Genomic DNA, 27,479 nt, shown 5'->3' with positions numbered 1-27,479 from the left:
AGAGTCCCAGGGACTCAGCATGTCCCATTGCATCAGACTTGTACCAGACAAGCATTAGGCCAAGGCAGCTCTCACACAGGAGACAGTGTGGGGTCCAGGGTCCATTCTGCCCAGAACCTTCTGTCTCAGAAAGACTCCTGTTGTTATTTCAAATACCAGCTATTGTCAAATGTAAGTGACAAGCAGAAATATATTAAGTTTCTGGTATAAATGTTTGCCAACTGTAATTAAGACACATAATTCATGCGAGTGTACAACAAATGGAGTCAAAATACTGACAGGAAGCATTTTCTGTTAAGATTCAGATTTGGGTTTTTTTCATTATCCCACAGTTATCAATCATTGTACTTCGATGCTTCTCAAGTGATATTCTGAGTTTGGGGGTGTCCAACTTAATGTACAGTAAGTGGCTATCATGGAATAAAGACACCTGCTGGTATCCCAGGAGCCTAAATCCAGTATTTGTATTTCTTTGTGATGACTTTTTTTTTAATATAATAATTCACCTTTTCTTTTATGTACTGCCCATCTCTAGCAGTATTACACCTAAAGAAACTGAAATCTACTCACCTGTTGAAGATACTTACTCAGGGAATCATTCTTTATTCCATTCTATTCCCTGCATTTTTTCCATCGGAATAGTTGTAATTCAATTAATGCATGCATGTATTCAATATAATCCAAAATATGGATTCAGATACAGTGTAGTGTTATACATCAAGTATAACCCTTACAAACAGGGCAATTCCTACTCTTTACCCCTTCCTAGTACTGAAACAAATTCATTCATCGTGTGCATAAATTCAAAATTTATATTGACAAATGTCAGCAGGATCACCAATCCTCATCATAAAACTGCTCTATTATTTTATAATTGTACTTTAAAGTAATTCCTGATGTTCTTAAGTCCCTGATTTTTGTATGCAGTCAGAGCACATGGTTCCACTGTGTTACAGAACAACGTTTCAGTTTGTGGGCCCTGTCACTGCTCTCTGGAGTGCTATGGCCAGGATACCTAATACATCTGTTATTTTCCTTTCATTTGCTGACTTTCACATTTATACTCCACAAATACTAAAAAATTCAGTATTAGAAATGTCTTACTTACATGTAACATAGCATGACATTTCCATACCCTTGCAGAGCAGGGTTACTTGGGTGCATTTGACCAACAGGACAGGGAAATCAGATGTGAATCCATGTCTTGCCTGGAAGAAAAAGAGTAATTTTTTAATTATTACAACCTCTAATTATTTCTATGCCAACCAAACAATTTGCTATATAAATGTACAGAATTCTAAAACATATAAAAATTAGGTTAGTTTTTTTTCTATTTTAAAATGCCCTAAAAAGTGATTGAAAAGAAAAAGCTTTTACTAAAATATCTGATTTTTGGTAAAAATACCAGTTTCAGAAGATAGTATGAGAAGCTAGACTCATGCCTGGGTGAAGAGCAGAGTTGGATACCAGTGCTTTTAATGGGTCACCATCCCAGCTCTTCTTGACCGTGTGGAAGTATCATTTCCTCTCACATGACTAACAAAGAAGCTGAAGCACACTCAGTATTTCCTTTTCACTGAAAGTGGTGCTGTCCCCTGCTTTCGCATTTTTGTCCTGCGAAAATTCCGTATTTATTTAACTCCTGTGGAAAATAACTCGGCCTGTCCTTGCCCAGAAACAGCTGCAGAGTCCGCCGCCACTCACAACGTTCCCTCCAGCCTCGGCCTCCAGCGCCGCAGCCCGCGCCTGAGGCCTGAGGGTGAGGGCTGAAGGTGAGGGTGAGGGTGAGGGCTGAGGGCTGAGGGTTCAGGGCGGACCCCGCTCCCTTCCCGCCCTCCAGCCCCGCACCGGGGCAGGGTTCAGGGCGGGGAAGGGGCCGGTGAGGCCGGCTCTGGGAGCAGCCGGCACCCAGGGGAACGAGAACGCCCAGACCCCGGGCTGCAGCCTCTCGCTCCTGCCGGCCCTCCGCTGGTGTTTAACCGGCTCTTCAGTGTGTCCCTGTCCTTCAAACGTCTCACCAAGTTAACTGGTAGGAAATATCTGTCGTCTCTCTTTTCCCAAACTTTTCAGAAGTGGTACCTCACTGCAGACCTATTAAATCGCTGAAAAAAAAATGTCAGAAAGTTGCGGGCAGGAGCAGACAAGGTGGATGACGACGGTCGTCATGAGCGCGGCTCTGCAGGTAGGACACCTCTTGTCAAGACCAGCACCTGACTCACTAGGAAAGGCTGAAAGAAGAATTCCTGTATTTCGCATAAGGAAATATTTTACTCACTGTCAATGAATATAGTTTTTTTCAGGATAAAACATATAGTCTGGATATTAGTCGGAAGTTGCTTCTGTTAGAATACTGGTTCTTTTTGTGTGCAACTGTATTTTCTCCTAGCTACTTCCATATCTATTTAGTATTCTTGCCACCTGCTATTCTGAGTTACACTGCTTTAGGATATTCTCCTGACTCATCGTTTTTGCACTGCACTGATGCCTCTTTCAGTTGCTCTATAAATAATTCCATCAGAAATGTTGCTGAATTTTCTGAATTTCTCCCTAAATACTTTATTTTTTTTTCCTATACAGTATCAACATGGGGTAGACAATTACTCAGTAAGTACATAATTCAGTTTAAAATACTGAGTCTTACAGATATTAATATATATTTTATCTGTTAACATCAGAAGCCTTGACTCCATTCCCAAGTAAAGAGAAAGGGTATGTCAAGGAGCCGGTAATTAGCTTCTGCAGCTGAGGCCAATTTCATGCCAGCTGGCAAGAATTTAGAGGCAAGAGAGCTTTGATTCACAAGCAAGGATGTCTTATGCTAGCTTGGCTGACAAGGTTATCACCCCATCTCCGCTCTGTAAATGGGTGAACTGTCCTCAAGTAATTCCTGGATCGCCTCAGTTTAAAGCCTTTACTTACTTGCCTGCTCATTTTGGAATTTACAGCCTGCAAGCTGTGTGTGTTTGTGCCATAATATGGTGAGAGGTAAAGCATGGCAGTGATTTCCTCAGCTATGCCAGCATAGCTCACTCCTAACCCCAGCTCTACTCAAAACTACTGCTCTTAGTAAGGGTTCCCCATAAGCAAAGCGATAGAGGTAACTGAATACAAATCCAAGATGGCTTTTCTGTATTGGTTTTGGTTATGAGCTATCATTTTCATACGGCTGTTATTTATATTTGTACATTAAATAATTCAGCAGTGGCTTTGAGGCTGAGATTTTTTTCCAAAATGTAGCTAAACCTTACAAGCTGTTGCCACTGAGTGTTCCCTTTTCAGACCAATTGAAAGCATGACATTTCTAGTTAATGTCTCCTTCAAGGTTCACTTGCAATCCAGATTTTCTGTTGTACTCTTCCACTAAATCATGGCACTTCCCTATATAAGCAGGCTGGCTGTGTTTTGAATGGGTAGGTTAAAGAACACGTTATTAGCTAAAAAGGTTCAGTGGTTTAACCTTCAATATATGTGTGTTCGTGCAGCTTCTGTGTAACACACTGAAGAAATGCTTTTTGCAGGGTGAAAAATACATCCAAACACATTCCATTCTGTGGATGATTATGCCGCATAGTGCAGTGTTCTAGTTTTCCTGTGTGGATTGCATTCTGTCAAAAAGCTTTAAAGAAAATCACGTCCCATACAGAATTTCTGAACGATTTTCCAGCTGAGATGCTGACATCTGTGAAAATAATGCAGCCTAATTAAGCAGTCATAGAAACACACTACTGTATGATCTTCAGTTCTGCAAATCCCCCTTTAGCACATCTTACCAAAACAGACTGTAAAATGTTTGAGCTTCTTTATGCATTCTGCAAGAATTTCCTGAGACAAACTGAATGTACACATACAGAATTGTTATTCAGGGTTTGTAACTTCCAATCAAATACTTCAAATTTTCCTTAATTGATCATGTTTAACATTTTAGTATTTTTTCAAATTGTAAGTGGAATAAAAAATAATTTTTGAACAACAGTGCCAAAGGTCTAGCTACAGTGGTACAGCTGATGCTTTAAGAGTATTTCTAACTTGTTGGCTGAAAACTTTTCAAAATAACCTTTTAAAATTTATTTAGGATCATGAAATTTCTACAGTTCTGCAGAGGCAGCAACACCGAGTTCGTTATTCAGAATCAGTGGAAAGTGGATCTGTGATTTTTCCTCTTTCTGGTACAGTGCTTTAAAGTTTATGCTTTTAAATCATAAAATCCAAAGTACAAAGTCAGGCCAGTCAGTTAATTGTGGGCTACACTCAGCTAAATAAAATCTGCCTTGTTGGGATGTCATGCAGTAGTGGAAGGAGCTGTGCTATGATTGTATGTAAATCAGAGGATGAAACAGGTAATGTTGGGGATTAAACACTTTCATTGTATTTTATTTTTTTGGACATATTCTAGAACAGCTACATGAGATTTGGTGATCATCAGCTGACCTGTTCCGTGAATTCTTGTTATAACAGAACAAACATGCTAAATGCTACTAACATGTTAGCTGCCATCAAGATTTTTAGTATATATGGCTGTAAATGTAAGAGTGAACAACACCTCTGGCTTTCAACTTCCAAGTTGAATTTGCACGGCTGGTGGTAGCAGAGGAGGTGAGGAAAGGATTATTTGAATGGACTTGATTAGGAAATCAGTGAAACTGTAAACATGAAATAGCTGCTTTTCCTTTTTGGAACAGAAGATATCCTAGACACGTAGATGAGATACTTCAGTTTTCCTGAACTTTAAGGACTAGCACACATTGAGATAGACTTTTGCATGCTCAGTTGTTAACCGTCCTAAACTTCAGCCTTCTCAACTTTCCCTTTCAGAACAACTGAAGTTGACAGAGCTGTAAGTTCATTTTTTTATAGGAGACAGTTTAGCTAACTTTTAAGATTTTACAACTGTTTCTTTCATTTAGAAACAGGACTTCCTGAGCTTTTCAGTCAGCCTTTACATTTGCCCCAAATTCATTCCATTCTGGGAGTTGTTTGTTCCTGAAGCATGTGCTCTCAAAGGCATTCAGATGTGTCTACCTGGAGTGGATTGAATAGTTGGTGGGTTTTTGATGTTATGGTAGAAAAATAACTTGAGATATTTGTAGTTTTATCTTAAAACTAGTAGTCATCACTGGCCAGATCTCCCTGTCAGAGATGTGGAAATTCATTCATGTTCTGTTCCACTGTGTTTTAAACTAATGGTTGCTTTAACACTTGTGCTTCCCAGTTTCTGTTGAGACGCTAATCCCATTACTGCCATGACCTGTACACTTACAGCAGTTTCCTCAACAGGCATTGCATTTATACTGTCAGACACTCAAGACTTGCTTAGAACAGGGGAAGAAGAGTTTTCCAAAAGAATTCAGAAGTTCATAAACATTCATCGGAACAGCTTCTTGGTTTTGTCAGCTGCTCTTCATGGACCAGAAGAATGGAATGTCATGTTCAGGATTCAGAGAAGGTATGATTTCAACATCAAACTGAATTTATGTGGCTAGGAAGAAATGAAGTAGCAGTCTTGGATTTGGAAATATTATTTTTTGAATAAATAGGACAAGAGGCAATGGACAGAAACTGATGCACAGGAAATTTCACCTGAAAATGAGGAAGAACTTCTTCACTGTGAGGGTGACTGTGCACTGGGACAGATTGCTCAGAGATGGTGTGGACTCTCTCTCTGGAGATATTCCAGAACCATCTAGATGTAGTCCTGGGGAGTCTGCTCTCAGAAGACCCTGCTTGAGCAGGGAGGTTGGAGTTGACACACTGTGGTCCCTTCCAACCTTACCCTTTGTGAATTATTTCAGGAATACACAAGTTTTATTTTACTAATGCACTGTAAAAATATATTTAAAGTATTTTTTAATTAATAGCAAATAAAAAGAATACCACGTGAATCAATCTGACATATCACAGGTAACAAAAGAGGGTACTCCTCAAAACATAGCAAATAAGATTCCTTTCAATCATTTTAGGGCTGTGTAATATATTTATTTTTAAATTTTTCTCTCTAATTGGAAAATTAAACAATTTTCTGTGCTCTGTAACCATATTTTCATGGTCATTCTCAAAACAGGACAGGCAAGTTTACGTCATGAGAAAAGGCTTTACTGTAAAGTGGAGATTTCTTACCAGCTTTTAAAATGTTTGCTTGGAACTGCATCTATTACACTGTGCTAGAACAATTAAATAATCAATGTTATTTTACACCAAAAGTATAAAATGATACTAAAACTGGTTTAAAACTTTTATCTCTGATTTCTAATGAAGTCTGAAAACTTGCATATTTTAGTACATACCTGCTGACAACAGCAATCAGATTATGCTCCATGCTTGTAGCCAGAATTATTTTCTTGTAGGCACAGTAGCCCTAACTTCAGTTGATTGTCATTCTTGGCCTCAAAGAAGTGACTATTCTAATTAAGCCTTTGATCTTTACCTCCTTGAGGTAACTAGCACCAGTTTCATTAAATCCTGGGCATACTGCCAAATGCTGGTGAATAAAGAGTGTATGAGATGAAATGTAAGAAATCTATTACCCGTTTGTGAAAATGTTGTAAATTTTCATGAGAGGTTTTAAAAGTTCAGCCACCAGGTGATGACAATGCTAATTCTCAGTCTACTTTGTGGTTATGTACAATGGGTGTTGTGCACATGCTGATCACTAAAATGTGATGTTTTGCAACTGTATTCCATTTAGCAAGTCAGTAATTTTATTAAAGTAAAAAATGGTTTTTTATTGCAAGCACTATCAAATTGATGTTGACAAGGGACAATTATATATATAAATATATATATGTTTAATTGCATGTGCTTTTTTCACTACCTGGCAGCTTGAAATTCTGCTATTGTTATAAATCACTGACTGAGCTGCTCCTGGTGGGTTGAAACTTGTGCCATGTTCTTTGAAACTACAAGCCACCTGTTGGATTTGTTAAAAAACAAAGCCCCTTGGTATTATCAGGTGGTCTTCTACTACTGCTCCTTTCTGCTTATCTATGGTTTTGCTGCAGTTGGGGAAGGATTTTTTTTTATTATTATTAACAAGAGAATTATAGGATTCTTGTTAACAACATGAACACTTTATGTAGAGTTGTGTATAGCATGGGGGAGGTGGGAGAAAAGTTGTGTTTATCATCACAGTTTAAATGACCATTCCACGAACAACCTCAGTACATCTGTATGGTAAGTTTTAAACACCTTGGAGGAAAGGCCAGATGTATTAAAATGCCCAGTATTCTGTCCATCAATCAAATTAATAACCCTAAGTTTAGGCCTGCTGTTATTGGAAGCAAAACTATTTATAGAAATAGGTTTTCATGGATCAAGGTAAGTACATGTAATTGTTTCTTTGCTGCACTTTGTTCGTTCATGCTTTGTTTAGCCCATTCTAGTATTAGCAAAATTGCATCAATTTATTTCCCTAATCTCTAAATGTAAATCCAACCCTTGTTCCTTCATCACCTTTTAGCAAAACTCACCGGGGACCTGAGTGCCTATGCTTAGAGAAGGACAGTGCCTGCCTGTAACATTTATTTTTCCTAATTAGAAGCAAGGGCAGACAAGTTCAGATGAGATACCTTACCAGCAGGAGGTCTTAATGTGAACGAGTCCAAGTCATCAGACAGATTGCAGGGAAGAACAGGTGGCAGGCACAAGGGGAGGTCACAGGGGACTGTGCAACTGAGCAGCTGGGCACTTAATCTGCATTATTTAAATTCATTTTGGTTATTTAAAATTCCTCATTCTTTGTTGCGAAGTCCCTGTCCTGTTTTAGCTGTACAACAGAAAACAGCAGCAAAGGTAATGCCATTATGACTTATGGTGCAATTCTTAGGGAAAGGCTCTGTGCTTGCCTAAGCTTTGATGCCTCTCTTCCATAACCTCACTGAATGACAACTCATGCTGCTATTTTAAATCTTCAGATCCCCTTCTCAAGAATGGATGCATATGAATAATGCTATTTATAGAAAGAATTCATTTTCGGTTAAAGTATTGAGTGAAGAAATCTTTACATGAAAGTAGTGGAATTATGCCACTATCTTAATCGTGTCTGGAATACAGGTTGTTTTATTTATAGTACACTACAAAGATGTAGTTCAAATTCTGAGGTATTTTTAGCACAGTGTTTTTGGATACTTTGCTGTGTTCTTCCACAGCCATAAAAACAACCCAAATATTTTTTCTACTGCCACTGAGAAGTCTTCAGCAGTATCACAGAAGAGGGTTTAGCTCTCTCTGAATGTACACATGCTTAAGAAGTGCTGATTGATGGTTGCAGAGACCTAGATAAAGAAATGAGCCCTTCCAAATCCCACCTAAATAAGTGGTACAGAAATGGGACAGATGGCTTTACAAACAGCATGAATGCTGCACTTGCCTTTCAAGATAAAAGCAGCATTTCTCTGTAAGTAAAACCACACACTAAAAAGCTGTTTACATCATGTGGAAATGCTGTTTGAGTTTTATGGCATAACAAATTAAATACATATTCTAAAAGTGACCTTATTTATTTTTGATGTACAGATTCCTGGGCAGCAATTTACGTGTAATACCAGTTCATAATCCTGCTGAAACTGTTAAATTAATGCTAACTATGGCTAAGGTAAGTCCAGTTGCATACACTTAAAAGCATTAATGGATTACTCAGGAAAAGCCAAGAACTATAAAATACTTGCTTTTCCTTAATGGAACTTTTTGTGTTATACTGACCACAATCCATTAATAAACTAAGGTAGGACTGGTACTCTGATGCATTAGCTGAGTCTTTAAACACTGTCAGAGGTAACTTAATAGCATCTAAGAAAAGAAATTAGGTATTTAAGAGCTTGTTTGGCTCCTGTTTACCATTGTTAAGCTAGGATGTCTCTTTGTTTACTGTTAACTCCTGTTGAAACACTATCACCTCTCTGTACAGCATTCCTGAACACCTACTTCAGAACACACAATGCAAAATTATTCAGCAGTGAAATCTGGATTTCTACTATTGGAAAAATAAAATGTTGAATATTCTATTACTTAAAGGTCACTTATTCTACTCATATTCTTTTTCTTTTCTCTAAGATGACTTCCAAGCCCCAAGTATATGATACTCGTTGCAAAATGGAAATGACAAAAGCTCAAATAATAGAAAAAAGTCCAGTTTGGAAGATGCTTCAGGAGTATCAATCGCACTGTAATTAAGTTAATATTTGGGTTTTTATTCATAAATAGAATTGCTACATTTTAAACAAAATATAGGATGTTCTTAAAAATATAGTTACATTTCAAAAGACTACATACAACATATGCATTTGGAATGAAAATTCGTATTAAATAGCTGTACAGTGAAAAATATACTTGATACCAAATGTGCTTTCTAGGGAGGGAAAAAAGTGGTTTAGCTGCACTATAGAAAAGTCATTCTTATTTTTAACTTGGTTCTGACCTTACAGGCTTATCTGTTTATTAATAATTCCCCAAAATATTAACTATATTTTAAGGAAAACTGTATGATTAAAGATAAGGATGATCAAAACAATTCCAAAATACAGGTATCCCTAAAAACAGCAGCTGTGTGTATGCAACCTTACACTATTTTTAAACACAAATGTTATCTGTTATGTTACTAAGTTCTAACATGCTATCAGGCTCAAAGTTGATGTGTTTTTGTTTAAACCTGGTTTCCTTTGCCCCCAGTGTTTTTACTATTTATAGATAGTATATTCTATACTGTTACCTATCTGTACCTTACAGTCCAGACTGCAAATAGAGAAGTTTGTCTGTCAACATTAAAAATATGCTAATAAAAATATGTTTAAACAGGGCTTTTTAATTAATGGTTCTCCAATCACTTGATAAAAGTCTTTGTAATTCACACCACCAGTCAGCAACTATTACCCAACAAGTTCTGAAAATTAAAAAAAATAAATGCCTAACCATACCTCCCTGCCACAAAGAACACACCCCTGCTTTGGTTTTTAGTTTCTGAACTTAAGAAAAAGCATCGAATTCTGAAGAGGAGTAAATAGACCGTATCTGCAAATCACATGCAACAAGAGCAAAAGAAAATAAAAAATAACAGCAACAAGACTTAAGAAGAGCTGCATTTGCAGTTCTTCTGGAGGCCACTCTAAATTGCTCTTCTTTAAAGGGCCGTAGCTTCCCTTGGAACTGAAGTCTTATGGTCCACATGGTCTTGTCAGGAGTATGTTAATTCAAACACTTCAGCTGCCTTAACTATTTTCATCCATTACAGCTTTTGTTTTCACTTCAATGAGTTCTTCTACTCGAGCTAGAACACTTTCTATTAAATCAAATGTGAAGAGAGCTGAGTGTAAAACCTGAAATGACAAGAAAGATGAGTGTCATTTTTATTAGATTTTTTTTATCTATTTTACATTTACTTTTATCTCCACATATAAAAAAAAAGTCAGTACTTCCGAGTAACTGAAGGGAAGTGCAAACTCACTTGAAGCTGCATTCCAGTAGTCATGGGAAGCATCTTTTCCCCACTAACAGTTAGAGAGCAAACTGTGTTAGAACTCTGTGCCTCTGTAGAAGGAAACATGAAGAAACCAACGTGACTGTTAGAATTAAAAGAATATTTAAAATATAAGCATTTCATGACAGTAACTAGTAAGAACAGAAATCTAGGGATTGACAGAGGGTGCTGAACATTTAGAGGAAGACAGTTGGAATTGGATGATATCTTTATACTTCGTATAGCACAAATGCCTACATTACTAAACAGGCAAGATCTGCAACTGGAATCAGTTTTATAGCACTTAGATGCTCTTTGAATGGAAAATGTTATCTGGCCCAGTTTTGATACGTTTTTAGTATTTCCACATCTAGGGAGATAGTAGGAGGTTCTTAAGCTTGACTTAATGAATCCAGACATTAAATACTGATTTTATTAAGAAAAGGCTGCATGCTTCTCTGTTTTCAGACAGATTACTTGCAGCAGGCTAAACTACAAGGACAGGTCTGAAAAATCAGGAGAAAACCTCTTACGTTCAGACCACACATTTGAAATTCAATGTAATGCTTAAAATGATTAAACACTAGGGAAGAAAGCTAAACCATTTACTGTTACAAGTTAGATGTTCTCTCCCAAACTCAAATCTTCTACTTTGTTGAAGGCTAGAGAAGCGTAAGAGGGACTTAAGAAACAGCTTCCTGATTAATTTTGAAAGATTCCCTTTAGAAAGATATCCACAGGTTGTCTTGAGAAAAAAATCCCCTTCTTTGCCTCATAAGTACATAGTTTGCAAAGGAAGAGGATAAGACCAGGGGCAAAAAGCTGTATTGACATTTTTAGTAGCAGACACAAATTCCTTGGGCTATCTTAATTATACTGGAGACCACAAGGAACAGAGGATCTGACATACAGAGAGATTGCCTAAAGCAGCTCCAGCTCTTGTGCCCTGTGCAACGTGTCTGCTTAACCCAGAGCAGAATCTGATTCTGTGTGTCAGATTAAAAAAAAAAAAAAAAAAAAGTATTAAAAGAAAATGAATGTAATGCTTCAGGCTTTAGAGAGCACTGTGACTTATTTTTTCTCTTGTTAACCCTCCCACACCTGGTATGAAACCTAAGGGTTATCTGTTCTGAGAAACTCAGTTTCTCCTCTGTAATATTAAAATCAAAAGTATAAATGCAGAACAAGCTCTGAAGGTCTTCATGTGACAGTTCTATCAGGTTTCCGTAAGATTTACAAATGTGATGACAGGTAAGTTCAGAATTTTCTGATCAATTATGAAAATTTTTAATACATCACCTACTGAATTATTATTTGAAGTCTGGAATAATGTCAACAGCTAAATAAAACCTGATCTATGCAGCATTCCCCAATTCTCCATTTCCAAAGGATTACCAAAGTTTCTAGATATGAACAAAGCTAAGAACAAAAAACCAAAAAAATCTGACCTTTTCTGTTTTCTTTCTTATTTTTTATTTCTGCTTCATAATGTGCTCTTGACATATTGAGTCCTACACGCAGTGGTTTTAAGAAATTCTGCTCTATCTTGCCAAGTGTGGTCCACACGCCAGTCTGGTCAAACAGAACAGAGAAGGTTACAAAACAGTTTTAATGAAGCACTGCAATGCTAAGCTTTTGAGCACAAGTGTTTTGACTAGTCTTTATAACATACACTCCTGTGGTGGGAGCAAAAGAGAAAAAAATATTTCAGATGCATGCATTTAAGCATGAACAGCATTGTGATGGATATTTAAGTTCCTCTTCCTCTCCCTTACAGTATCTGTTGATTGGGCAATGAAGTAGTCAAAAAAAAAAAAAAGTGCAGAGGAAGGGAGGACTTAGGGTGTAGACTGGTAACTACAGCAGTGGAAATGCACACTTTCAGCTTGTTCTTGTAAGCAAAGCTGAAAGAATCTTGATGTGTTGGAGAGGAGGTTCTAGGCCCTTTCTCGGGCTAGAATCTCTACAGCAAGTAAATGGCAATTGTAGGCTCCTCTTAGATAACTCAGCAGTAAAACAGAACGAATATTTAAAATAACATTCCTGAATTAACACTGAATTGCGATGCCAAATGAAAGTTGTGATAAATATCATGTTTTCCAAATGTCTCTATTGCATTTTAAAAGCATTTTAAGAATGTTACTGGATATGCTACTCTCCCATCCTTCAGCACAACAGCCACAGTGACAACAAAATTCTCCCCAGTTTGACACGAGTAGAAAGGAGGAGTTTACAATAATGGCACTCAGGAATCAGGAGGTGCAAGAAAAAGATGCTCAAAACCAAGGCTGTTCAGGGTTACAGTAACACTGGGTTTGCTATAGAGGAAACAAGTACAAAGCAGCCTTTGTGTCCTTGGATATAGGAGCCATTTATACAACTCCTTTCTCCAGGCAGTATCCTCAAAGGGCAGAATAAGGATGATAAAAATAAGAATTTTCAATGTTGCATACAATGAATCCACTAACGACAGTGGAAAATGCACCAAATTTTAATACTAAATGGCACAGTTAACAGTTGAAATAGGAAGAACAGTAATTACTTCCACCAAAATGTGGCTAAAAAAGGAACTTTCTAGAAAAAGACTTATTTTTAAACTTGATTAATGAAAATGCTTGTTACACAGCAATAAAAATATCTGAACTGACGTGAAAGGAGGCATTTTCTTTCTGCCTCACTTGCACTGTATGAAGAAAGACAGGGAGGAAGTCAAGAAGAACTGACAGAGGCTAAATTTAAGGGAAAATCTTCAGAAGATGTGATGCTATTTTTTCCTCAAACTGTATGGACATTCTTTTTGCCAGGTACTAGACAGCACTGTTAGAGCAGCTGAGTGCTACTACATGTCATTTTTTATTAAGAATAAAAGAGGAATTCTTGCTTTTCTTACACAGCTATGTATTTGCATGTAACTGAGTAGACCATTATGAGTACTTAAATAGTAATCACCCCTTAAATATGACAAACAGATACAGTTTACCAATATTAAGTAATTACATAAATAGTAAAATAGAAATGCACCCACTGAAAGCTACTTTTGCTTTACATTTTCATTACGGTTTTGGCAATCAGTACAAGTTATTTCACTGTTACTCTACTTAGATTAGTAACATTATTAGGCAGTTACAAAATTTATTCCTGGATCTCAAATTAGCCTAAAAGCAGATGAGAATTTTTTTCTGTATTTTAGAAACCAGAAAATTATATTGTATTCTTCTTGCTATAAAGAAATCCAGTTGGAGGTCTGAAGGATGCCAGCAAACAAATAAGCAAAAATAACAACTTTTTCATTTGGGAATACTTGTTGGGTATGTGATTTTCTGGTGACATACTCTAATGTTATGGACATAGATCATAATTCAACAGGAAGAGTGAAAGGATTAGTTTGTTTATAGAACAGTATATATAGAAACAATTTCATCAAAACAAAGGAACATATCACATATTTCCTAATGTCTTAATAAAAGCATCACTTCTGGGGAACTAACCATTCCAAAGAAAAATGCAAACCCCACATTTTTTGAATCAAGGATAACAGTGTTCATGTGAATCCACCTCTCAGCTAATCAACCATTTTCCAATCAAATAGTACGTACTTGATTGTCACTTTCACAATCCTTTATGACTAAGTATCTCAGCAGATTTAATGATGCCATAATCCTGTAAATTAAAAACATACAGATATCTATTATGAGGATAGTAATTTTAATTGTCCATTAGCCAGACATGCTAGGAATATCCATTAATACAAAAAGCAGCCACCCATCTGCTGAGCAGTATAGCTCCACCTAGAGCAGCAGTGTGTAGTGACAGCCACACAACAGTTCACACTGCAAGTAAAACTGAAACTCATCAGACTGCAGAGGGCTGGTGATGCTGAGGGAAAGAATTCTCTCAAGAGACAGAACCTTATGACAGAATTTATAGTACGTATCACTGCTGATCCAAAATTGATTTGAAACCAGTGTGACAATTTTCTTTATTACTGTATTGAATTTTTACTTTTGAATGTGCTTTTTAAAATAATTGGGTTTTGCTTTTGTTTTACCTTATTTTTGAGCAGAATTTTTTTTTTTTTCCAGAAAACAAGTAAAGTTAAACATCACACTTCTGGGCTTTTTAAAGCAGGTATATGTCCATCTGGACATTATCTCCCCACTGATTTACAAGTCCAAGCATCATCATACTATTTATCACAGAGGAAACCTTACCCTATATACGCAAGATTTTTCAGACACATTTCAATTTTGGTTAAATGCAATTATTTACTGTTCAGGTGGATCTGTAATCCTACTCATGAGATACTGGATTCCCAGTAGCAATCTGTGAAACTGCCTCAAAGATACCTTGCACCATAGGTTGCATCTGATAATTGTTATTCTATCATTAGACATCACACCACATTGCCTTTATTCCTCCAACTGCTTCTGCAGAGAGCTGACAAACTCTACATTCCCGAGGAAATAATGCTTTACCCATTAGTTATGTCATTTCACATCTGAAGTCTTACATCCTCGGGGAATGGAGGAGGACATCCTTTGTTATTGTTAAAATTTAACATAATGGCATTGTGACATTCTTCTACGCGGAGCTAGTTAAAATAAGTGACCATTTCCATTTCTAGTTCCAAAACCTTAAAATACATTGCTGTTGTCACCTCATTAATTACATGAAAGCATACATCATTGCAGTAAGGTAGTTTAAAGTCTTTTTTTAATAATGAAGAAAAGAGAAAAGCTTTTAACTGTTACAACTCACCTGTCTGAGTTTTGCAGAAGATCGGTCTCAGCACCTTCTGGAAGTGAAAGTACTAAATCTAGAAGGGAGATCAGGTGATGTCCTGTAAACCAAATGTTGTCATACTCCTTCTGAAAAAAAGATACAGAATGTTCAGCTGAGTGCAAAATTTAGGTCTTAAATAATTTAACAATAACTGGCAGAAAACAGAAAAGTTTTTAAAAAATAAACACTGGAAGAAATGTTTTCTAATATTGACCTGTGAGTGGAGTACACAAACCAGCCTGTTCATAGTTTTAAAATTGTCTTTTTGACAGCCAGGAAAGAAATGGAAGAAATGTAGTAAGAGAATTCTGAAGCTGCATAGTAAAAAGTTAATCATTTAGTTTTAATTAATTTTCCCAACTTTCTGGGATAATTATTATAAAATATGAGATTAAAAGGACTTTGATCTAGCTGAGCCCTTCCTGATGGATTTATCATTTGCAAAGCACTCATAATAAAATGCTGACTGTCATCATAAAAGCAAAGAAAAATTTAATAATTCTATCTGGACTATAATATCTGAATTATATTTTAAAAACTAGGAACTGTGGGGATAAAACAATATACTGAGCAGTTCCACTTTTAAGAAAGAAATGTATTTTCAAGCACAGAAAAGGTAATAACGTCTTAGCAAAATATAGTAAGACAATGCAATTAAAAATACAACTGTAAAATGATAACCTAAAATATGCATAGACAGAAAAAGCCAAAGTAATGTTTTAAATAAAATTTTCTAATCTTATGTATCTTTTCAAAGTGGATTTCTTTTAATGCATCACTCGAAGTTTATATTGTAGACATTTTCTCGACATTATACTGATAGAATTTTGAGAAGGCAACTTGGTTTTTATTGGTAGCAGCCTCACCGTTGAAGCTAAGTGAATCTGATCTTTTATATTTTTAATTATGTATCCTTCCACACCAGCATGGTTGCTTGTCTTCAGTAAACACCTTCAAACAAACAAAACAAAGATATTATCTCTTTAAAGCTGCCCATAGTTAGCTCAAAACTTAGGTAACATTCCCTAAGTGGGAGTTTTACCACAGAACAGTATGACTATGTAACCTTTAAACACTGGCTTACATAAGACAGCTAATTTTATATGAGGCAATTGAAATCCATTATTTATCAAAAAATTAACACAGTAAAATTAATGTGGCTTCTCAGATGGAAATTATGCCAGAAATCAATTTATTTATGCACTTTAGCTGCACTAGGGCTGATATTACATAATCTACAGTAACTTGTATGCATACCTGAATAACGTGTATTTTCCCTCTGTATCAAACTTGTCTATGAACAACTGCAAAATATTTAAACTCTTCTTTCTCTAAAGAAAACAGAGATGTTTAACAGATGAATTCTAAAAAAATTAATTCACCATTCAGAATCCAACTGATTCTGTAGGCCACTTAACATACCATATGCTCCATGGGACAAAGGGTCATAACTTTCACCAAATCCTGCAGTCAGAAAAAGGAAATACAATTTCTAATTACATACAGATTGTTACATTACATCACACTGACTAAAATCTACTCGACTTTAAAAATCCGAACCAAACAAAAGACCCACAGCACACTTGAGAATGTCTAGGTGTTTATAGAAGATTCTCATCAGAGAAATTCATGTTGCTTCAGTGGTCAAAATCCCAGGGCTGAACCACAAGAACACTATTCCTGTACTCTTGGTTCCAGGTAAGAATGTAGCCAAGCAGCAGATTGGTAAAGAGGAGACAAAAACAAGCAAGCACCACCTTTCAACTAAGATCTGTTCCCACCTGCTTCAGTGACCTGTACCTACACTGGGTGTAATTTAATTGTCACTGAAACTTCATGCTGCAGCAGGTAGAAAAGACAATCAATCCTGTTTCGCAGGACACTGAAGGTTTCAATTTAACAGCTCAGGTGTATAAAGGTGCAGTAAGATGCCCTCTCTCAAACGCCTAGAGGACAGCTAGGTGTTATTTCTAATCAAACTTTGAAGACTCCTGTACCCTGCTTCTTATTACCTGAGGTACATTAATAAAGTCTCTGAATTCTAAATAGTCATGGAGAAGGCTGTTGTCTTCTATTCTCAATAAACAGCTCTCAAACAGATCCTGCGGGTGGGGAAAAGAAAAGAAATGCCAACAGTATGCACATATACAGGACATTAATCTATCTGCTTAATATTTCATGGCTAAACCAGCCTTCACTCATAAATCCTCATTCAGATATTGAAAGTTCCAAGCAGCTGCAATTATAAGTGGTAACTGTAATTTAAACATTTATGCAGGACTGTAAAGTTCAATTCAGGTATTTGTAACATTGAAGAATACTTTATTAAGCCTCAGAATATTTCTGGAACTATTATTTTAACTATCAGTTATACCTCTCTGAGAAGGGGAAACAAAGATTTACCATTCCTTAAACTGAAAAACTAGAACTTTTGAACACTGAAAATTTAATTTAAAAAAAAAAACAACTTACAAGTCCTTTAGATAATACAGACTCTTCTGTTCTAGAAAAAAAATCAAATTTACATTGTTAATTTAAAAGACAGTTGATATTTCAGAAGAAATAGTAGAATAGAGGTCAACAAGAACTTGTCCCTCCACAATTTTCCTTCTATTTTTAAAATACTGAATCTTCATTACTCTTCCCAAAGATTTTCAAAATAAACTTGCTGATGAGAAACTGAACATTAGACTCATCTCTTCACAGTCAAAAATGACTTTTTTTTCCCCCTCAGTATTTATACATGCTCAGTGTCATCTCCCACAGGTACTGAGACACTGATTACCAGAGAAAATGAAATGATGAGCTGTCAGAATAGGAAACTTGCCTTCCATAGCAGTGCTAGAAGCTACTTGGTAACACTGCTGCTTGTGGAAGGTGAAACAATCACAATGTATAGAAAAGTTTGGTTTCCTTTAATAGCCTGACCTCTAATCATTTTGCATATCATGTCAGCATACATTCAAATAAGTATTTTCACAATAGTTGCCTTTGGTAATAATTGTTATAGAAGGGCAAGTAGGTATACATTCTAATTATTCTGCATATGTTTAAACTATTGATTTTACATTTTCAGAATAAAGTTTCTAAAAATGGAATCAGAATACAAGATGAAAACAATACATAAATGTTTAGACAACTTCTGTTTCTTAGCAAGAGAAGCCATCTTGTAGTGGAACTTGCCATTTTAATACTCACGTTTATAAACCTCCTCTGAACTTATCTATATTTCAAATTTGTTTTTATGAATTACTATAAAAGATCACACCCACTTCCTAGACCTGCAAATTCCACCAACCCTACCTTTTCAGTAGCACTTCAATATGTGTCATATTGCACAGCAGAAGGTATGAAGGACTAGAAGAGAAGAATCAGGCTACATTAAGCCATATACATTTGCACATAATTAATACATTTGACAGGATTATTATTCTTTTAAAAAATTCAAATTTCTTTCTAAAACTATTGATTTTTGAAAATACAAAAAGATTATAAGTCAAATCACAGCTAAGAACTCTTATAGAGATGTAAATGAACAATTAATACACATTCATTTTCAGCACGTGACTAATCATAATAGTTTATTTTAAAGGACAGCTCATCTAAAATTAAACTACAATAGACTAATTTGCAGGAGTATGTTCTTTGCATAACATGAGTTATATAAAACATAAATGCATAAATGTTGACATAAAATTAATACTACTGAAATACTGTTTTCATTCATAACTATTCACAAATTAAGTTCTCTTCCACTCAGAAAGGATCTTCAAAGTACAGACTTACAATAAGCAAGAAAGAAGAGCTCTTACCTAAAAACCACTGGAAAGCATTCAACACCAAAGTGCTGAACAAAGATCAAGTATGACAGACAGGCCAAAGAATCAGCGGAATTCTTTCTCTCCAAGTCTGCAAACTCCTCATCCTCCCAGTGTGGACTTTTGCCTTTATGATGTACAAACATTAATGGGATCAATTCTCCTATATTCCACAAAATGTCCTAAAAAATAAAACCAGATTTCCTATAGTTGCCCTTAAAACATCTGTATACCAATTGAGTTTTAAAGCTCTAACTGTATTTACATACATTCTGTTGTACAGCATGCATATAAATTAATATAAATGTTATGTTTTTAATATATAATATAAATATGTGATACTTGTGATATATGCACAAACACACACAAAAAATCCTGGAGGAAAAATAACTAGTGTTAGAAAAATGTTACTAAGATAGCAAAGTCAAGCACACAAAAGTTAGCAAAAGACAGAATCGAGACCATCTGCAAACTCCTAGTTCAGCTGCTTCATCCCCAATGCTATGAGTAAAAATAGATTCATGGAAACATTATGTCACAAAATCTCTGTGTTTTTCAGATCACAGTTCTTGGTTTTTTCCCACTAATCAATATGGAACACAACATTTAGCTGCTATAGGCAAGCCCTGATTTAAAGTAAGATTTGCTCTGTATGGCCTTTCTTTCCCATGATGCACAACACAAGGAACACCTGCCACTTGTACATCAGAAATACCACAGTGGTTACCCCTTCACGCCCTTCATGTGGCTGAGGACACGGTGTTAACTCCTCTTGTACATATTACAGAAAAATGGGGAGATTAAGGTCAGCTCACTATTCTGCAGTTGTCCACACCCAACATCCAGGATGGCACATTTTGGAAAATCAGGATTATGCAAGATGTCATGCAGTCAAAGCATGACTTACTGACCGTAGCTTCAGCTCTCACTACCTAATGCCATAAACAGAAGTTCATTGAGAAAGAAAAGGTAATTCATAATTAGCATTAAAAACATGGTTTCAGACTGTGCCCAACAAGAAAAGCAGAATATATCTTACACAGCCCAGTAAGTCACCCCACTAACCAGTGCAGAAATCAAAATGAGCACTAGAACAAATTACAGGCAGTTGTGAACCAGACCACTGGTTCTGCACACACTGTAATTAGTTTTGACTGCACTCACTATAATTTCAGTTGCAAAATGCCGAAAAGGATGTTCCTCAATGCCCTCAACTTGTTCAAGTTGAGCTGTCAATAATGGGTATTTCAGGCTTTTCATACAGCTGAAAAAGAACGGGGTGGAATAAATCACCAATACAGTCATAAATATAGACTATGATAGTGTCATTGATGACAAAGAATAATTGTCTAATTAAGAATAATTAAGAATAAAAGTCTACATTCAAATCAGCTGCTGTTATTCAAGGTATTCCAAGGAGAATAAAAAAATTAAAAAACCTAACATCCCCTGTAGAAGCACTACTTAGACTTCACCTCCATACTATGATTATTCTCACTGTTGTAAATTAGAGGAACAGAGGAATACCAATTCAACTTCACGATGCAGCAACTAATAGTTCTTTATCATTTTCCTCTACTAAACAGAAAGCATAAATATAATGACTATTTACGGGTTCTTTGTCAAAATACCATATTAGTTAGATATATGTTAGCAGCATTATAAAAAACTAAAAGATTATTTATTTGCTCCCTATATAATAAATGCCAACTATTCATTTTGTTAAATTATAGGAATATATAAGAGACATAATATGCTCACAATTTTACTAATTCTTCTTTCAGCTCCATGTCATTGTATTCTGATGACTTTTCCATATTTTTAACAACTTCATTCACAAAAGGTTTAGCAAAGTCCACCACTGCATTACAACATTGACAGAGACCAAGTTTATCTTCTTGTATTTGTTGTTTTGTATAAGGTACAGGTAAGGGAGTGAGCTGATTCATAATCATGGCCAATGACAAACCCACTGAGTAAGCCTTCTTGTTCTGAAGTTTCAAAAGCACTGGGGGAAAGAAAATAGAAAGAGGAGAAAAGAAGAGAGAACATTCTGAGACATTAAATTATCACTTAGTAAATGAAAACATGAAGAAAAAAAAGGGGGCTAGGTAAGAAAACATTCTGTTTTCAGGGGAGATACCTGAAATCACATGAGCAAATCCAGCAAGACTAAACATCACCACCTAGTTTAATATACTGCAGTCAACGTGGCCATATATTTGCAAATAACAATACTAAATCTGTCAGACATTTCAATGTTCTTCCTTTCTCCACAACACCAGGATGAGGACCTAAAAAAAGTCTGCTTTGCTAGAACTGGGCTAAATGAAATGATACATACCTGAAAATGCATTTCTTACTTGACTCCTTTTGAGCTTGGCAAAACCAGAGACAACAGCCCAGCTTTTCTGCTGAGAACTGACAACAACAGGAGTGCTTTACACCTCTAAATATAACTGTCACAGGACCAAATCCTTGTAAATGATGAAAAATATCTGAATATTGCTTTTTCAACTGATGCTATTAGTCCCATCTTAAATCTTTTTCTAACAGGCCAATCTAAGCATGAACTTTATGCCTTGTGTTATTTTGCAGAATATAGAAGACTGTAAAGCTTGTCAGGACAGATGTATTCTGAAGCCATTCCAGCAAAGGCTAAACTAAATAGATAAATAAATAGGAAAATAATATAATTCAGAAATCACATGATAAACTGAATCCCACCTGTCTGCAAAGGCTGAAGCAGTAACATGACAGTTTGACACACTTGCTCTCCAGAGGTCTGCTCAATCTGCTCAAGCAAACCCAAAAAAAGTTCCTTTGGATTGCAGAGCTGCAAGAGAGGAACAATGCATATTTTTAAATAACCGTTCCCATAACCAAAAAACTTAATCACACGCAAACTTTAATGCGAAAGTTCCTCAATGTCAAGAGAGAAGATCTAAACATCCAAGGTAAGATTCAAGAAACAAACAAATATGAAACAAGAAGCACATGCCTACAATTAACATGTACTGAAGAGCATACCTGTGTGTACACTTTCATATGAGCTGGAAACATATAATAGTAAAAATTGACACTAAACTTGATTTTTATGGGCTGTAAAAACAGTGCCTTTGCAAAATAACCCTTAGGAGCAGAGAGAGGCCGAATCTGGGTGTGAATTTAACTCAAGTTATAAAGCTTGCAAGTTGTTTTTGGAGTGCATAAATGAAAAAGAATGAGTTTTTTACAGGTTAAAATATTTTTCAGCTCCTACTCCATCAAAATCATCAGGTAATGATACTAATATTGAAGAAGGGTGAATGATTTAAGGAAAAAACTTTGCAGAGTGAATCATAGAAAAGAGAATAATAAATACTATTCAGACACAGATAAGTGGAAAATGGCAAGGTCTTGCAGAATAGTTTTGAAACAACTGAAGAGAGAACATGAACAGAGAGACCTTGAATTAGATACTAGAAAACACATTTTGCAAAATACTGTTTTACTCAAGCTAGCCAACTCAGATAAGATTGTCCTTTAGATCATCTTAGCTCGTTTTAATGTGAAAAACACACCTCTGATGCTGAGCCTACCACTTCCAAAGAGCCCCACCCACTGAACATGCACCATGAATTTAGAATTCTCTGTGCCTTTAAACTCAGGCGAGGGAACATTAAACTAGGAGCAGCTTATCCAAGTAGTGATGTCGATTCATTATGCAAATATTGTCAGAATCAAATTGTATAAATATGTTTGTGTAACTGGCCTTTGATGTAGTAGCTTCGTGGATTAATGAGCTAGCACCCCTTTTTGTGCAGAACTTCCCTAACATTGTTGTATCATAATCATGTATTTCAAAACCATACCTGTGCCAGCTGATCTAGTATCCTCAGGCAGTGTTCTCGCTTATCATCCTCTTGTTTATACATGAAAATACATCTAACAAGAGGAGAAATGAGATTCCAACCCATATTCTTGATGATAACCTAAAAAACAGATTTTCAGAGAATAAACCAAAACTGGATGTCTTCTAAACCCAGAAAGGTTGTACATGTAAAGACCAAAAGGAACAATAGATCAATGTCCTGGTTGTAACCATTACTGTCAGTGCCACTGAATATTTAGCAACTGCTACCATAATTTGACATAGATTGTATTCTCTTCCCATACCTACAAACACAGCTGCATATTTTGTATAGTTTTCCTATAATTATTAACATTAACATGTCAGTATATACTTCTAAGTATCTATGACAATGCATTTAAAACAGGACTGAGCAGATTTGTGCTGAAAGAACACTTGGACAAATTATTCATGAAGGGATTGAGACTTTCAGTTGTTACTCCAAACTTAAAAAATTCAAAACCAGGTTGTGAACCTCATGTAACAGAATGTGAACCCCATGTAACATTGCTAAAATATTCTACCCTTCACTTCCTTTCTGAACTTCCTATCTATCTCTACTCAATTTGGTATATTGTCCCAGAATCCCTAATGCCCATGGACAGTATTTTGAATTAGCATCAGTCTAGCTGGCTCCTACAGTTGGCCAATATTATTATACTCACTTGTCGTAGGCTGACCCCTGACAGCAACTAAGCACCCCTCAGCTGTTTCCTTGTCCTTCAGTGGGATGGGGGCAAGAGTCAAAAGAGCAAAACAGAGTAACTCTGAAGATAAGGACAATATAATAAATGAAAGACAAAAAGCAGCAGGGCGTGACAGGGGGAATGCTGCAGATCAACTCCCACGAGGAGACCAATGCCCAGCCAGCCTCCAAGCAGCAGCTACTTTGGAATGGGTCCCCATCCACGTGTCTTTACTGCTGAGCACAATGTTGTATGGTGTGGAAAATCTCACTGCTTTGGGCCAGCTGTGTCTCCTCCCCAGGTTCCCTGCTTACTGGGGGCAGAGTGAGAAACAGAGAAGACCTTGATGCTGCACAAGCACTGATCAGCAGTAGTTGAAACACTGGTGTATTATCAGCACCTTTTTGGTTACAAATCTAAAACACAGTGCTGTGCAGGCTGCCATGAAGAAAGCCAACTCCATGCCATCCAGACCCAGTGCACCATCTGAAATCCCCGTCCTGCTGAAGTGGGACACTGTTGCTTTCTCCTAATTTTGCTTTTCTGCTTCCTTTTCTTTTTGCTTCACTCACAGAAAGAGTTATCAATGGCTTTGCTAAGATTACTGTGACTAGGGTTTCTGTGAGCTACCTGAATACAGAATAATGTGCACCTAACACAGGGCAACTTATTAGCTATTCATATGTACAGCCTTGCTCCACAGGGAAAGTAGCTCTCTCCTCTTAACAAGCAGTTTTATATTTAACGATGTTAATAAACACTTATATGTAACGCAAACTTAAACTCACCTTGTTTTTCTCATTTTGAATTACTTCTAATAACTGAGCTGCATATCCATCTTCCAAACATTTCTGGCCTGCTACCTGAAACAGATTAAAATCTTCTCCTTTGAAATCAGCTTCTTCCAGAATTTGCTAGAAAGAAAATATGAATGTTGAACTCCATACTTTAATTAAAGTCAAATAAGAAATAAGAAAATCCATGCTTTCATTTCAAAATTAAATGTAGTATCATTGTAACTTTAATACATTTTTCACATATTAAAAAAGCTACCAAGTCACTACAGAAGACAAGGCAGTATTTCAATAGCACTAAGTCTAGACTACAGCATTCTGTTTGGAAGATGTGTTTTCTACAACAACCAGCTTGTGTTCCTAGGTACAAGAACACTTCCTTCTCCAGGAAGCAGAAATAATCAAGCATCTTGGGATAAGCACCACAGAGAAGTCAACAAAACATAGAAGCTGAACTCAGCTGCCCCATGAGGAGTTCTACTAACAGCTGACTTGTCTTTGGAAGTAATTTTGGCTTTAATTGTAATATCTGAAGAAAAACTCACACTATTTACACTTGTTACTTCTGAGGAAAGAAAAGTACTTACGCATCTTTGTATTATGGCTTGGAGTTCATCAACTGCCATTATAGTGTGACTGTGTTCTTCTGGCATAAAAATTTATTACAAAGAGGGTAGTATTATATCACACAGATTTAAAACAGAGGCTGAAAAATAATCATATTATCAAAAAAAAACATTAATAGAGGAATAAGCACAATCTAGACAAATATTAAGACTACATAATTAGAAAATAGGGAAAAAACATTTTTAGGAAGTATTATTCTTCCTAATAGAAGTAGAGTAGAATTAGTATTATTCTACTCCCCACATTTCAAGGAGACAGTATTACAGACAGGAAACAACCCGCATTCTGTGTACAGGGAAACAGTGACTACTGTGGGAACATACATGGAAAACTGCAGCTAACACAGAGCAAGTCTGGCCTCACTGCACACCAAGTGTGCACGCCCATGACATTTTCTGTGACCATTCCGACCAGAGGAGCTTCTGCTCAGCCCTCACTGGAACACACTAACCCGATGTCCGGCATGTGAAGGCACTGATCCAAACACCATGCCAGTTTACATCCACAGTCCAGTCAAGATTACATATACAGTTTCCTTTACTTCTTTCTAGTGTCTAGGTTGGACTAGTTCAGTGGCCTTTTACCTCTAGGTATTAAAATTTAAAATTTTCCTGCTGAAAACAACGAAGTTATACACTTGAGTAATGTGAAGTACATACCAAGTTTTACATAGCCAGGACCATGAACTACAAACACAATCAAGCCCGGTTATTCCATGTGATATATCATAGCAGCAGTCATCATTTTTATGGTTTTAAGTAATGCCATAGGCCTAAAATTGGTTCTATGATCACTATGAGTGTCAATTACCCCTACACCCAGTAAATTAGATAACCATTCATCAGAACAGCCATCTCCATGCAATGTCCTCAGCCTTGCCTCTCATGTTTGACCTAATGCGGTTGGGTTGACCCTGGCCAAACACCAGTGCACCTAAATGGGACAACACTGAGACAACCAACCTATTTGGATGCTCACAAAAGCTTAAAAGGCATCTGTGTGTGACTTTCTTTATTCAAAGAATAAACAACTCACTTTCTAGTCTTCACGGCCCATTTTGACATCTGTATCTCACTAAAACCAGTCCTTTCTAGCTTGTCATTTTAACCAGGTCATTACCACATATTTTCCTACTACACGTTGTATTACTTAAGCTCTTCATTTTACAGAATGTTACTAATCCCGCCAAAACAATTCAACATACTTTCGAACTCCAGTACTGTTGCATTTTCAGCCCTCAGTAACTTCACAATATACTCACAGCCTCGAAACGCGCCGCAAGCACCCACCGTGCTGCTCCAGGGATTTGCTGGCAGAGCTCGCAGATGGTCTCCGCCCTTAATACTTAATCCGGTTTCCAACTGAATATTTTAGGAGGCTTCAGCGGCAAGTGGACAGCATCTGAATCATGTGAAACGATCTATTAATACTCACCAAACTGCCTCCTAATAAACAGACACCCCGGCCCCGTCTCTGGGCGGTACAACACCCCGGCTGGGACTAAGAAGCTGCCGCCTCAGCCTGTAACACACGGCTGAATCAAAATCCACAAGGGCACGGCCCCACCTCACCTCACCTCACCTCACCTCAGCCCCCCAGCAGCAGACGGACCCCGCAGCTCCGCGCTGCCGCCCCTCCCAGCCCCGCCGCGGCAGCAGCTCCGCCCCGGGTGAGAGGTCGGCGGGCGGAGCGGCGCTGACGGCGATGATGGCGGCCGGGACGGGCCGGGCCCGCCGGCGGCGCGCAGGTGGGCGCCGAGATTGGCGCGCCAGCCCCGCGCTCCCCGCCTGGCGCTTTGGGCTCTCCCTGTGCCCCCAGGCCGGCACAGCGGCGGACTCGCCCAACGCGCCGTGCCGAGGGGAGCGGCGGGCCGGCCGTGGTCGCCTCTGTGGGCCTCTGCCGGGCCGCGGGCGGGGCCGCGATGAGCGGCGTGCCGGGCGAGGCGAGGCCGGGACCCCCGGTCCCCTCAGGCTGTGAGGGGCCAGCCAGCCCGCCCCGGCCCGCTCTGAGCGTCGGAGAGGGGCTGTGACCGCGGTCGTGCCTCTGGTCGGAGCGCTGTGCCCTTCCTGGAGCGCTGCGTCCTTCCTCGGGTAACAGCCCGGCATCTCCGCTGCCTGTTGCCCGTGTCAGGGCGCTGTCCTCGGCGGCAGCGAGGGCGGCAATAGCCGCTCTGTGTGAGGGTGCCGGCGTTGGACCCGGCCCGGAGCAAAACCCTGCGGCGGGGCACCTGTGGGGACGGCAGTGGGGTGCCGGCGTACAGCGGGGCTGGAGAGACGCGGGAGGTGTGGCTGGCACAAAATTATTGTCAGAAATTTTTTTTTCCCTTAGCTTTTTTGTGTGTACAGAACATGGTCAGTGAGAGGAATTGGTCCTGTTTTCACACTTTGAAAAGTGTGTCTAACTGGTTGCTGAATACCAGCTTACTGAAATCACAGC

The 27,479-nt window shown here is 37.7% G+C and overlaps 3 protein-coding genes across 7 annotated transcripts in view; 2 read left to right on the top strand and 1 right to left on the bottom strand.

Moving 5' to 3' along the window:
- Positions 1-1,815: 1,815 nt before the first annotated feature.
- CUNH1orf146 (chromosome unknown C1orf146 homolog) lies at positions 1,816-9,165 on the top strand. 2 transcript variants are annotated; one of them, XM_066192472.1, is made up of 6 exons: positions 1,816-2,182; positions 2,578-2,604; positions 4,073-4,166; positions 5,275-5,443; positions 8,509-8,587; positions 9,046-9,165. In XM_066192472.1, the coding sequence occupies exons 1-6, from the start codon at positions 2,114-2,116 to the stop codon at positions 9,163-9,165; spliced, it is 558 nt and encodes a 185-aa protein (XP_066048569.1). In that variant the 5' UTR covers positions 1,816-2,113. The 2 variants fall into 2 exon arrangements, with proteins under 2 accessions (XP_066048569.1, XP_066048570.1); XM_066192473.1 differs by lacking the exon at positions 2,578-2,604.
- Positions 9,166-9,773: 608 nt separating this feature from the next.
- GLMN (glomulin, FKBP associated protein) lies at positions 9,774-26,698 on the bottom strand. 4 transcript variants are annotated; one of them, XM_066192468.1, is made up of 20 exons: positions 26,630-26,698; positions 26,333-26,444; positions 25,004-25,122; positions 24,411-24,536; positions 22,899-23,018; positions 21,772-21,880; positions 20,806-21,052; positions 20,209-20,308; positions 19,039-19,226; positions 18,530-18,583; positions 17,699-17,729; positions 17,239-17,328; positions 16,649-16,690; positions 16,484-16,557; positions 16,093-16,177; positions 15,203-15,312; positions 14,041-14,104; positions 11,893-12,016; positions 10,433-10,515; positions 9,774-10,304 (listed from the first exon to the last, which is right to left on the bottom strand). In XM_066192468.1, the coding sequence occupies exons 3-20, from the start codon at positions 25,067-25,069 to the stop codon at positions 10,197-10,199; spliced, it is 1,821 nt and encodes a 606-aa protein (XP_066048565.1). In that variant the 5' UTR covers positions 25,070-25,122; positions 26,333-26,444; positions 26,630-26,698; the 3' UTR covers positions 9,774-10,196. The 4 variants fall into 4 exon arrangements, with proteins under 4 accessions (XP_066048565.1, XP_066048567.1, XP_066048566.1 ...); XM_066192470.1 differs by lacking the exon at positions 26,630-26,698 and having other exon boundaries at positions 15,203-15,309; positions 26,333-26,598; XM_066192469.1 differs by lacking the exon at positions 26,630-26,698 and having other exon boundaries at positions 26,305-26,596.
- The window catches only part of RPAP2 (RNA polymerase II associated protein 2), a 36,212-nt gene continuing 35,415 nt past the window's right edge, over positions 26,683-27,479 (top strand). Inside the window, exon 1 of the mRNA XM_066192471.1 lies at positions 26,683-26,790. Coding sequence (XP_066048568.1) covers positions 26,748-26,790 — 43 coding nt within the window. The 5' untranslated portion in view covers positions 26,683-26,747. The remainder of the gene's footprint in view (positions 26,791-27,479) is intronic.

This window comes from Chamaea fasciata, unplaced genomic scaffold (genome assembly GCF_029207755.1).
Source record: "Chamaea fasciata isolate MVZ Bird 193981 ecotype frontalis unplaced genomic scaffold, bChaFas1.0.hap1 SCAF_10, whole genome shotgun sequence".
Classification (NCBI taxonomy): domain Eukaryota; kingdom Metazoa; phylum Chordata; class Aves; order Passeriformes; family Sylviidae; genus Chamaea; species Chamaea fasciata.
This window is presented reverse-complemented; position numbering and strand designations above follow the sequence as displayed.